This window comes from Vanacampus margaritifer, chromosome 17, assembly GCF_051991255.1.
Source record: "Vanacampus margaritifer isolate UIUO_Vmar chromosome 17, RoL_Vmar_1.0, whole genome shotgun sequence".
NCBI lineage: Eukaryota > Metazoa > Chordata > Actinopteri > Syngnathiformes > Syngnathidae > Vanacampus > Vanacampus margaritifer.
The window spans coordinates 17,738,143-17,749,561 of NC_135448.1; the positions used below are offsets into that span (position 1 = coordinate 17,738,143).

General features: G+C 42.7%; 4 protein-coding genes across 5 annotated transcripts; 2 read left to right on the forward strand and 2 right to left on the reverse strand.

The window, feature by feature from the left end:
• The first annotated feature begins 264 nt into the window (after positions 1–264).
• Positions 265–3,471, forward strand: prcc (proline rich mitotic checkpoint control factor). The gene is made up of 7 exons (XM_077548539.1): positions 265–956; positions 1,032–1,079; positions 1,257–1,763; positions 1,836–1,931; positions 2,453–2,599; positions 2,674–2,739; positions 3,055–3,471. Exons 1-7 carry the CDS (start codon positions 720–722, stop codon positions 3,139–3,141), a joined length of 1,188 nt encoding a protein of 395 aa, XP_077404665.1. The 5' UTR covers positions 265–719; the 3' UTR covers positions 3,142–3,471.
• A 612-nt stretch (positions 3,472–4,083) lies between these two features.
• On the reverse strand, positions 4,084–5,772 carry LOC144037233 (uncharacterized). The gene is made up of 4 exons (XM_077548550.1): positions 5,042–5,772; positions 4,912–4,962; positions 4,659–4,850; positions 4,084–4,589 (listed from the first exon to the last, which is right to left on the reverse strand). The coding sequence occupies exons 1-4, from the start codon at positions 5,148–5,150 to the stop codon at positions 4,324–4,326; spliced, it is 618 nt and encodes a 205-aa protein (XP_077404676.1). The 5' UTR covers positions 5,151–5,772; the 3' UTR covers positions 4,084–4,323.
• A 162-nt stretch (positions 5,773–5,934) lies between these two features.
• mrpl9 (mitochondrial ribosomal protein L9) lies at positions 5,935–7,854 on the reverse strand. Its single transcript, XM_077548545.1, has 7 exons — positions 7,514–7,854; positions 7,092–7,251; positions 6,885–7,009; positions 6,746–6,799; positions 6,450–6,551; positions 6,294–6,377; positions 5,935–6,224 (listed from the first exon to the last, which is right to left on the reverse strand). The coding sequence occupies exons 1-7, from the start codon at positions 7,592–7,594 to the stop codon at positions 6,027–6,029; spliced, it is 804 nt and encodes a 267-aa protein (XP_077404671.1). The 5' UTR covers positions 7,595–7,854; the 3' UTR covers positions 5,935–6,026.
• Positions 7,855–8,733: 879 nt separating this feature from the next.
• Positions 8,734–11,418, forward strand: rida (reactive intermediate imine deaminase A). 2 transcript variants are annotated; one of them, XM_077548552.1, is made up of 6 exons: positions 8,734–8,900; positions 10,022–10,127; positions 10,237–10,291; positions 10,354–10,422; positions 10,903–10,958; positions 11,038–11,418. In XM_077548552.1, exons 1-6 carry the CDS (start codon positions 8,836–8,838, stop codon positions 11,092–11,094), a joined length of 408 nt encoding a protein of 135 aa, XP_077404678.1. In that variant the 5' UTR covers positions 8,734–8,835; the 3' UTR covers positions 11,095–11,418. The 2 variants fall into 2 exon arrangements, with proteins under 2 accessions (XP_077404678.1, XP_077404679.1); XM_077548553.1 differs by lacking the exon at positions 8,734–8,900 and adding an exon at positions 8,962–9,122.
• The last annotated feature ends 1 nt before the right edge of the window (position 11,419 follows it).

Genomic DNA, 11,419 nt, shown 5'->3' on the forward strand with positions numbered 1-11,419 from the left:
GTGAGTGCAACACTACGCATGCGCACCATAGATTCCAAACCCACATTGAGTGGACTAGCCCGCTGCTGACATACGTAACCGCGTTAGCCATTTTGAATGTGTCAAAGCCACCAAAAAAGTAAAGTAATGCATATCAACGAAATTAACTTCATATTGCGACAAGGTGCACAAGATTAATGCTTCATATTTACCCTTTAAAACACACTAACATATTTGAGAAACAGATAGGCACAAAAACAACGTTAAAAAACAACGAATATCTATCATATGATAAAGTGTTATGTCATTCGCACGCTGACCGTTAGGGGCAGTAGTGCAAAATTTTGATTTATACTATAGAGAAGAAGAAATTGGATTTAATCGCGGATAAACAAGACGAAGAAGAAAGCAAGCGCTGTGCCCTGTGTTTATGTACGCGATGAGAACTATCATTTAATTGGCGTATTACTATTCTTAAGTGCATGTAAAATATATGATCTAACAACGATGAATTATAACCCGACGATTTAAGTCAGAAGGACCAAGCTAGCTGGTTCCTTTCGCGTCTGCTAGGGACCTACGCTAACTATAGTTAGCATACTTTCCCTCGGCCGCTTGTTTTGCTGTGATCGGACAATACAACCGCGTTATTTTACATCCATGAGGCTCTAGATCGGGAAGATTTGAGGGAAAAGTGGTGGTATCCATGCGGGATAGCGGCACCAAATAGCGGCACCAACATGTCTTTAGTCGCCTATGGCAGCAGTGATGACAGCGATGGTGAAGGAACGTCGAGCAAGGAAGGCACAGCTGGGCTCTTCTCCCTTCTGCCAGCCCCCAAAAAGCCATCTGCGGCGGACGGGACGTCGAGTGCCGACCCCCGGCACTGCAAGACGAGTTTATTGTCAGGTTTGCCCAAACCCAAGAAGCGCACGGAGCCTGTGAGGATTACCGTACCGCAAATCGAGAAGCACGACGTGAGTGTTGTAATGCAAACAAATACATAATAAGCAGGGAATTATAGATCGTGATTGTTTTTTGTTTGTTATTAGTCAGACTCGGATGATGACGAGCCAGCAAAGAAGAAACTCCAATCCCAGGTAGGGACACCTGGCAAGTGTTCTCAGCGCAAGGGACAAGAAGTTCATAGTTAAGGATAGATTGTACGATGTGAAGTGATCTGTAGCCCCTTTCACACAGAGATCCCACAAAATTGCAATCAGGCATTTTGCTAGTGTTCAATTTAACATCCTTTCTCCCTGCCTTCCTCCCCTCAGGGCGCAGGTAGCGGTTTGTCTTCTCTCCTGCCGCAACCCAAAAACCTGACTAGAAAGGTGACCGACAGACCTTTAATTCCCCACACGCTCACCAAGCGCCCGGAACCCAAAGGCACCTCCGCGCCAGGCCTGCTGGGCCACAGCGCGTCCCCCTCCGCCATCAAAGCGGCGGCCAAGTCGGCGGCGAGGCAGCTGGCCAGACAAATCGTAGCCACGGACGAGCACGAGGAGGACATCTTGCCGCAGAATTACTTCTCGCTGGGCGAGAGCCCCGAGCCGCCGCCCCCGGCCGTCACTCCGAGTTACGAACCCGAGCCCGTAGTCGCCGCCGTGGAGCCGCTCCCCGTGCCTCTTCCTCCCCCGCTTCCTCCTCCGCCGCCCGGTGACGAGTTGGGTCAGTCGGACGCCCCCCTGGACTTCGGGGGAGGGCACGAGGGGGCTGGCGCGTGGGGAGGCCAGTATCCTCAGTATCAGCAGCCCATGGCAGGACCCGAGTCTTATCCTGAGGTATACGTGTGTCAAAATTCAACAGATAGGCTGTGACATGAACGACATGGGTGACATCATCTCATTCAACAGGGATACGATGGCAATGAAGCATATTACCAAGATCCAAGCTCAGGCTTGCCTGAAGACGAGGAGCCTGGTAACTCGGCCATGTTTGATGACGAAGCGGTAAGACAAGGGCTATTTTCTCCCTTTAACTAAAAAAAACATCTACAACTTAACTCTTTGACTGCCAGACGTTTTCAGAAAAAGGATGCCGTGGGTGCCAGCCGATTTAAGCATTTTTGACTGATCTTTCAAGGTCCACAGAAAATGATGTGTTTGGACTATGGAAACACACATACTACCAAATGAAAGATTGGACTCTCATCTTTCATCAGAAAAAAAAGTTTGTTTCTACCTTATTCCGTTTTTCAGTAATCAACAATAGAAAATGGTTAGTTTCACCTCTGTTTTGAAAAAAACGTATTTTAACGTCTTTGGCACTCCTCCATAGGATTTTACTAAACGTTATTTAACGTTTTTGGCAGTCAAAGAGTTAAGTTAAGTGGAACACCCCAAAATGTCCTAAATACAGCAGAAGGTAACTCGTAATGGCAAAGTAGGGGAATTAATGATACATTAAGAACAGGAAATAGAATTTGCTGATGACAAAGTGTGATGCTATTCATTTTCTGTGCTGCGTACAGTTCATGCGGCTTCAGGGCAAAAGGAACCGGGGCAAAGAGGAAGTCAAGTTTCTGGAAATTAAGGGTGACGACCAGCTGATTGGCCACCAGCAGTGGATTACCAAAAGCATGTCGGAGGAGAAGCAGACCCGCGGGTCCTTCAGCAAGGTACGACCCAGAACCACTACCCGATTTCATACAGTAAAAAAAAAAATTCTGATTGTACTGTTTTTTGCCTGCAGAAAAGGGGAGGAATGCCCACGGGACAACAGAGGCGCAAGCACCAGATTACGTATCTCATCCACCAGGTGAGGCGGCCGAAACGTACACATGACCATATATGGTCGGTGCTTCCTCTTTCGGCAAGAGACTGGCCACATAAACAGATCAGAGGTGGAGGATCACAAAAATGGCCGCCATGTCACCATTTTCATACCAGGGTTTACATGTGGGGTCATTAGGGCACCACCCCCGAGCGGTGTATGTAAAAAAGTAGTCAAGTAGGCATGCTTTAATCCTCTCTCTTGAACTATACCTTAATAAATGAAATTTTCAAATGGGGGGCAGACAGTGAGTCTTGCAATCGATGGGCCGAAACAACTGTAAAGTATTTCTCTCTTTAGGCGAAGGAACGCGAGCTGGAGCTGAAGAACAGCTGGGCGGAAAACCGGATGACCCGCCGGCAGACGCAGGCCAAATACGGCTTCTGAGCGTCGCGCCGTTTCGTGGTCCGGCGTCGAGAGGACTGGAGCTTCCCGTAGATTTCAACAAACTGTAATCCACATTTTCCTCACCCGTTTGACCATGACTCTGTTTTAAAGTACACCAAGTTCTCTTCCAGACACTTGCTGGTGGATTTTAGACGCCGCCGGGTTGTAAATGTGCTCCTTTGTATGTTTTCCTCATCATGTAACAAACATTTAGGGTTACTCCCGGTTTAGCGAGGAGCCGTCTTGCTTCCCAGGAATGAACTAGCGCATTCGCGTTCAACTGGAGACACGTTGTTGTGGAATTTTATAATAAATATGTTGGTGCACAAATGTCAAAAGTTCTTGCTGGTCTTTAGAAAGTACACAAAAGCTCATTTGATCGATCACTTTTGCGCGCTATAACGTAATCATTTCTGAAAATTTAACGTGTGAAAATGTAGTCAAATTTGCACCTAACTTGGTCAAATATGTCAAAGTAAAAAAAATGTGTATTTTCAGGAAATTATTAGATTATAGGGTGCTACCTAACACTTGAATTGTTTAGCAATAAAAAAATGAACATACATTTCCCAGAAGTCTTTGCGGCAGAGCCATTCTAATCAAGTAGGCGGAGCTTACTTTCATTAACTCTGCTGTTTTGCTACTCTGTCAAATAACTCCAACACTGACCTTCGTTTAAATTTGACAGTATTAAAAATACACGTTTGGTGTTGAAATCAACTGAGAAATTTCACACCAAAATGTTACCACTCTAATATTTGCTGCTGTGAATGTATATAACAGTTGTAGATTTGTAAAAAAAAAAAAAAAAAAGTGGAATTTTGGACTGAAAATGAACATATTGCGTATTACATTTGGTTTTTTTTTTTGGGGGGGGGGGGGCACATAGAAAGATAATAAATTTCCAATAATGTGATAAGGTATTACATTATCAATCAGGATTTTTGTTTTTATTAAACGCTTGGTGAATTATTACATTATTGGGTTTTATTACAATTTTGCTAAAGTTCAGTACAATTTTTTTTTGCTATATTTTCAGGAAATTAGTACATTATTTGGGTGCTGCAAGGGTTTTGCTAGGATTAAAAAAAAAAACTGAATATATATACATATATATATATATATATATATATATATATATATATATAAAATAATGATAATAAAGGCACACCAGGGTTGAGATTAGACACCATCTGCTGCGCCGTCTTCTCCGATAAGATGCGTGGTTCCGTACGACGTGGTGCGACCGGGCGTCAGCCTGCTTCTGGCCGTGACGGTCGTGCAGCAGGTCAGCGTCAGGAAGAAAGCGCAGCAGCACGTCGAGAGCGCGGCGGCGGCCCACACCAGGGTGGTGACCACGAAGGCAAAGTTGTAGGTGGTCTTGTGGCAGTAGCGGGCTTCTCCCGGCGTGAAGCTGGCCGGATACGCGCCGTAGACCCAGGTGGAGCCTGCCATGGGTGGTCCAACCCATCAGATGAAGACAAGCGCTGCAAAACGAAAATCAATATCTTGCGCACCTGCAATGAACCAGCAGAAGGTGAAGAGGTGCAACAAGGTCATGCAGACGGACGTGAGCGTGCGCATCATGCCGTCCTCCCACACGCAGCGGCAGTAGGTCATGGAGAGAGCGAGCAGGCTGGACACGCCCAGAACCACGAGGTAGACGGGGATTCTGGACTGCACCGGGCATAGGCTCATGTGAGTGGCGCCTGCGACGACACCAGCGATCAGTGAAAGCTCACCCAGCGTTTCAGCGGCGACTAACCGTACCCAAACCGATGCCCGCGATCATCACCATCCACCACATGAAGTTGGCCACCACTGGAAGGAAACGCACGACGGTTAAAGATGTGCGGCGGTGAAATTGAGACAAAACCTTGACAGAAAAAAATTCTCTGACCCATGGATGAAATCTGAACGTCAGCGTGAGGCATGTGGTCCATCTGCGGCGACGGCGTTAAAAAAACATTGAAAAAAAAATCCAACAACAACAACAAAAAAAAAAGCATCCGCTGATCTGCTTCGAGAGCGCTGCTAGCGCGGCATCGGTTAGCTTTGACACAACTCAGGATGTCAAGACAAGTTGTGCAAAGTCATTGCAACTGTGTCACAACAAGAAGAAAAAGGAAATCGTTTGGAGAGCATCGAAATGTGTTTAGAGGGCGAGTTGCAGATATTGCAGTCTAAAAAAAGTTGGGTCAATTTGAGCCAATTTTGGGTCAAAAATGTGATCGTTTTCTATAAAACAACCCAAGAAGTTGGGTTAGATCGTCTATTTGGGTCAATTTGACCCAATTTGGGGGTCAAAAATTGGGTTTGGGTTGTAATGTATGAAACAACCCAGAAAGTTGGGTCAAACTGAACCATAAAGTGATCCGTCCATTTTTGATCCATAATTAGGTTACCTTTGACCCAACTTTTTTTAGAGTGTGGGCATCATAATAATAATAATAATAATAAATATTCTAATGTTTTATGTCTTTTTTTAATTCAGCAGTTTCAATTCATTTTCAGAGTAGATTTGTCGATTTTTATTAGTTTTTTTTTATTTTTTAGAAAATGCTTCATTTTAGTTTTGTTTTGTTCGTTTAAGTATTAGTTTGTTGAGTGCAAGATTAAAAAAAAAAAAAAACAGTCACTAATTTTTGAGTAATAAACTACAATTTTTTGAACTTGCAAGCAGTTTGTTTTAGAAGCATTTTCATTTTTATTTCATTTCATTTTCCGCTACAAATGATTGTTTTCAATTGTAGTTGTTTTCGTTAACTATAATAACCTTGCCGTACAATCAAGTTACTTTAGCGACCATCATTTTAATAAGACAACGGTTCACCCAGCAAGTGTTTCTTGACAATCAACAATCCACGGATGTCCATTAGCGTCCTTTAGTCCTGCTTCAGGTTGTCACTTGGTGGCGCTGTTGCATTGACTTGACTTGTCTCCGGCACAACCTCCTCATCCAGATCCTCATCCAGATGTTGCGCAATGTCTTTCTCAGCCTTTAAGGGGCGCTGATGACTGGCCGACCGGTCCTCGTAGGGCACTAAAGACATGGGGACGCGGACCGTGTCTATTCCGTTCACCTGTGAGAACACACACATACGTGTCATTGTTTGATTTGCGCAAAAACATTGAAGTCACAGTAAGCTTACCGTCACTTCGCACCAGTAGTCGCCCAACTCTGTGATGGGCTCGAAAGGAAGTTTCAAGGCATGAGGAGGCACCACCATGACAAACTAAGAATAAAGTTAACATTTAAGTCAAAGTGATAGTCTTTTATTTTTTATAAACAGAAACGTATAACATACCCGACTTAAAAATTGCCTTCTCACGACCTCACTAGTCAGCTTAAAGTCTTCCGATGGCATTTTGTTGATTCTGAGCTTGCAGCGCTTCAGGTAGTCGACTGTCTGGAAAATGCAGGCATCGTCATCATCATCATCATCATCATCATTAAAAATACAGAGAGCTGCGATCTTAAGTGCACATCAATAATTAAGAGGTATGGAACCATCATTAACCTTAAAAACAAACAGCTTATAGATGATTTTCATTGCTGCCATGCCAGTGACAAAGTTCTATTCTGTTCTCTTGGTTGACTCACCAGTTGCCCAGTTCGGGTTTGGACTCTTTCTTCAATCGCGCCCTCTCGCAAACGCTGAACATAATAAAAAGAGAGAAGAGTGTTCGTTTAATGACCACATTAGAACATCACAATATTGCCAAGTCACCAAAACACGCACCCTTAACTCCTCAGCAAAGATCTGCTTGTTCTCTGGCGACGGATACACAGCAAGCCCCTGGGCCAGCAGCTTGTTTCGCCCGATCGACTTTTTGACAATCACCGTTTCTCCGCGGCCACCCAGCTCTGTCAAAAAACAAACAAAACAAAAAAAGTCATAAAGATTTATTTATGATAATTTGTTTTGAATTCATTGGTTGAGACTCACTGGGGACAGTCTGTGTGAGGATGAGCTCCATCTTTTGCTTGGGAGCATGTTTTGTGTCCTCCACCAGTTTGTAGATGCGGTGCCTGCGGGGGTACAACCTTGGGGGGCTGCCCACTTTGGACAGGGGCACCTGCCACCAACGCTCCACCAACACGGTGCTCTGGAAAAACATCATTTTACCAGTCAAAAAATGACGTACTACAAAATAGAATCCAAACTTATTTAATGAATGTGAGTTTTTGAAGATCAGTGTGTAAGACCACGGGAGTTGCTAGTTTTATTTACGTGCCGTTGAACAGGGCATCTCATTTGGCGTATGTAAAACAAATTAATTTAAAAGATAAAAAATAAAATAATAGCATAATTTGCTGATAGTAAATAATAATAATAATAGTAAATAATAAAATAAAGACTATACCGACCTGGACAGGAGTCACAGAGAAGCTCCTGATAGTCATTTGGCCGAGCATATCTTGAAGGGCACGGCGGCCGGAGCTCAACATGTTGAAAAAGCGTTTACAAAGTGATAATTGATTGTGTTGTTTTTGTCACAATACTCCCTAAAAGTGTTTCTAAAATAGTACTTGTTCGGGAGCGTAATTGGTCAAAGCATCGCACGTTTAATGCTACACAAAGCTAGCAATAGCATGTTTATGGTGACGTAAAGGACCCTATTGATATAGAAGTAGTCCGAAATTTTGCCTGACTTAAAAAATGAAAACCTTCTTCTTTGCATTAAACTACAACAGATATCAAAAGTTTTGTTCAATTTAAAGCAATATTAAAGTTATAATCTTATAGACTTTTAATACGCTTTAAATTTCGAACGTAAGAATGATTAATAAGTATTTAAAAAAAAAAGAAGAAGATTGTAGTGTTTTTAAAGGAGCTCAACTGAACTAGTAGTCCCGGAAATAGCCTGAATTAAAAGGCCAAAACAATAATACTGAGCGAAACGTTTGGAACGTTTATTAAATATATTAGTAATTATTGATTAATGATCATCTATGCTATGTGCTTATTTTATTTACAATACACAGGTGTGTATATACAGACACACTCACATTACTTTTTTTAGCAACCTAATGTAAATGCAACTAAATAAAGGATCTGTTAACAGGCTGAAAGCCTAAAAATGTACCCTAGCAAGGATGTACTCTCAAATGGATGTGTCGTTACTCGGATACACTGTTGGATAACCAGGATGCAGTCAGCAAGGATGCGCTCAAGCAAGGACTCACCTTCGTAAGAATTTACCCTGACATGGATGCATCCTACCAAGGATGCACTATAAACAGGGTGCAACGTAGCAAGGAAGCACCCTAACAAGGATGCTCTCTTATAAAACCACATCCTAGGCAGGTTGCAGTCAAATAAAAAATCACCCTGAAAGAGATACACCCTTACTAGGATGCAACCTAACAAGAATACATCCTAGAAAGGTGAATCTGACAGAAAAGATGCCAAATCTTAAATTTGGGAAACAATGCATTGGATTGTGCAAGAGTAAATCATGCTATATTAACCTTAGGCAGTACTTAAGGAAGGGGCCAGCCAAGTTGACCCTACTGCCCTTCCTCACAAAAAAAGACCCCCTTCAAGTCTTTGCAGTTGTCTATATATACATTCTCTCCCTCTCCTCCTGCGGGTTTGCCTGTCAGACAGACTTGGGGGCAAAGTTCTTAATCGTTGGTACGGGCACACAAGTACAGTACGCCAGTAGCAGTCTCTGGAAAACAAAAAGATGTCTACTCTCATCAGAAGGATTATTAACACCGCGAAAGCACCGGCTGCCATTGGCCCCTACAGGTAACAAATAAATATTAAACATGTTTTGAATGTATAAAAAGAGAGGCGTGTCTTAGCGGTCGGTGAACTTCACCGATAACGCTTGCAAAGCGAAAGCTGGTGCAAAAAGGCGACAGAGTCCAAACTCTCTTCGAAGAGCAGCAGGTGACGCAAAAGAATGGCGACAATTCGCAGGCAGATTACATACACGGACAAAGCTCCGGTCAGGCAGGGAATATACAGGTAAATTACAGGAAAAAGCATTCATGCATACACATTTACGGATTATTGTTTTTCTTTCTTTCTTGTTGTCATGTTTTGTGTGTGCGCGCGTCTGCGTGTGCAACGTTGCACACGTGCGGAAGGGGAGTTCCGAGTATGAACCAATCCGGATGCTTGTGGGCGGTGACCGACAGGCAATACCGTTTAAAAGGACAATTATTTATCCTAAATGCAACTTTAAGCACAATGACAAATATTTTTAAAGTACTTTGGTACATGTGTACATTTCGCCAACCAAACAGGAAATAAGAATAAGCGACTTTTTATTACACGGATTTACTCCCAAGCAACTTTTTAGTTTTAATTATTCTTTCCACCGCGGGGCGCTCGAGGGCTAAGTATGTCGGATCGGGGTGCCCGAACAACACCGAAGAAGTGTATAATGTTTCATTTTGTTTATTTCGGCTATACTGTTCTGTACTCATTCGATGGTTCAATAAAGCTGATTAAAAATATGTATAAATATGCATGTTAAAAAAAGAGGAAAAAATAGTAGTAAAGAGTCTACGGAGCCACTAAGGTAATATGGAAGAAAAATAAAACATTCACCATGTAGTGCAGAAATATGCAATTTAATATGCAGAGAATGACACTCGACATGCGCGTGTACAAAATATGAAGGATCGTTATTGTCCACTTGGGGTCGCCATTGTCACATACTGCACAATTTGTTGCAAATATTCTTACCTTTTGACCATTTTGTGACCTTCTAATCACTAACTTACCACTCAATCTTAAAAGAAAGAAGTACTGTATACATGTATTTTAAAATTGGAGGGAATAGTGGGATATTTTTGGAAATACGTGTGAAAAGAATGATAACAACATGACAGTAAGTCTTGCTGTTTGTTTTTCCTCAGCCAGGCAGTGCTAGTGGACAGGACCTTGTACATCTCTGGTCAGCTGGGGATGGATGTGGCCACTGGTCAGCTGGTCCAGGGAGGAGTGCAGGCTCAGGCCAAACAGGTTATATGTACACAAATAGTAAAAAGTACTCTTATTCTGTGTTAAAATGGACATACGCATGTGTGTGTGTTTAAAAAAAAAAAAAAGACTGGCAAATGTTATTCCTCAGGCTCTGGTCAACATGGGGGAGATCCTTAACGCTTCAGGCTGCAACTACACCAATGGTAACATCCTAAATCTCGCTACAACCACTTTGTCTGTTATGAAACATATTTGTCCATTTTAGTGGTGAAGACGACCGTCCTGCTGGCGGATATTAATGACTTTAACGGCGTCAATGAAGTCTACAAGACATGTAAGTCAATGCTGTTATGATGGTGGTTTGGGGGCTTTTATTGGATATCGGCACTCTACAGTAGCCCGTTTATAAAAAAAAGTGCATTATGCCGGTTGACAGTCATCTTGGACCCCTCAACTTATATGAATAGAAGACAACAGATAGGTGAAACGGAACCTCGTGAACCCACTCCATGTATGTAAGCGGACACTGCCATGCAGGAGGTCACCGTGTAACGTGACCTCCACCTGAGCTACACATAATGTTAAGTTAAGGTTCTTCTCCCTTGTCGGGATCCTAGTCAACACCAGGAAAAGCACACTGACCCATAAAATTAGTATCAGTTTGAAAAATGGGGCAGAAAAAAAAAAAGTTTATTAGACAACTCAACTTGATTCCCTGTGAAATCTGCCTAGCAACAAGCCCCTTTGTTCTTTTCGTAGTTACGTTGGCTAATTAATCACAATAATAAATTGGCTTTTGCTGTCTTTCGTGTAGTTTTCAGCAGCAACTTCCCCGCCAGAGCTGCCTACCAAGTGGCGGCACTTCCCCGTGTGAGTGCCCCCCCTAAATACAGTCGCACCTTTACAACTTACTATGAGCATGATTTCAATTTGATTTTCATCTCTACAGGGTGGCCTGGTGGAAATCGAGGCGGTGGCGGTTCTCGGTCCACTCGCCGACTCCTGACTAGGCGGCCATCTTGCAAACAAGTTATAGCGTCACAATTTTTTTCCAGAAACAAAGAGAAATTTTTTTTTGTAACAACTCACTTGTGATATCTTCTAATTTCCTTCTTCTAAATTTAATTGAACCGCTTTCAACTCTGGCCTTTTAATAGAATACCCCACAGAATGGAAGAAAGCACTTAATTTGCCAGTTGTTTAGACTGTGGTACAATGTTAGGGGAGTTGCACAATTAAAACAAATAATAACGCAGCGCTGTGCCTTAAGTAGCTTTCATTCATGTGTAAAAATGTACATCAATCTCAAGTAAAAGGACCTGGGCAAGAAG

What these genes read in the sequence shown, in the direction of transcription:
- prcc (XM_077548539.1), top strand. Translation starts at nt 720, where the DNA reads ATGTCTTTAGTCGCCTATGGCAGCAGTGATGACAGCGATGGTGAAGGA. An exon ending in CCCGCGGGTCCTTCAGCAAG is followed by an intron (nt 2,600 to 2,673) that starts GTACGACCCAGA and finishes TTTTGCCTGCAG; the next exon opens with AAAAGGGGAGGAATGCCCAC. An exon ending in TTACGTATCTCATCCACCAG is followed by an intron (nt 2,740 to 3,054) that starts GTGAGGCGGCCG and finishes TTCTCTCTTTAG; the next exon opens with GCGAAGGAACGCGAGCTGGA.
- LOC144037233 (XM_077548550.1), bottom strand. Translation starts at nt 5,150, where the DNA reads ATGCTTTTTTTTTTGTTGTTGTTGTTGGATTTTTTTTTCAATGTTTTT. An exon ending in CGTTCAGATTTCATCCATGG is followed by an intron (nt 4,963 to 5,041) that starts GTCAGAGAATTT and finishes GTTTCCTTCCAG; the next exon opens with TGGTGGCCAACTTCATGTGG. An exon ending in CTTCTGCTGGTTCATTGCAG is followed by an intron (nt 4,590 to 4,658) that starts GTGCGCAAGATA and finishes CACCCATGGCAG; the next exon opens with GCTCCACCTGGGTCTACGGC.
- mrpl9 (XM_077548545.1), bottom strand. Translation starts at nt 7,594, where the DNA reads ATGTTGAGCTCCGGCCGCCGTGCCCTTCAAGATATGCTCGGCCAAATG. An exon ending in GAAGGCAATTTTTAAGTCGG is followed by an intron (nt 6,378 to 6,449) that starts GTATGTTATACG and finishes CTTTATTCTTAG; the next exon opens with TTTGTCATGGTGGTGCCTCC. An exon ending in ACTACTGGTGCGAAGTGACG is followed by an intron (nt 6,225 to 6,293) that starts GTAAGCTTACTG and finishes GTGTTCTCACAG; the next exon opens with GTGAACGGAATAGACACGGT.
- rida (XM_077548552.1), top strand. Translation starts at nt 8,836, where the DNA reads ATGTCTACTCTCATCAGAAGGATTATTAACACCGCGAAAGCACCGGCT. An exon ending in GCTGCCATTGGCCCCTACAG is followed by an intron (nt 8,901 to 10,021) that starts GTAACAAATAAA and finishes GTTTTTCCTCAG; the next exon opens with CCAGGCAGTGCTAGTGGACA. An exon ending in CAATGAAGTCTACAAGACAT is followed by an intron (nt 10,423 to 10,902) that starts GTAAGTCAATGC and finishes TCTTTCGTGTAG; the next exon opens with TTTTCAGCAGCAACTTCCCC.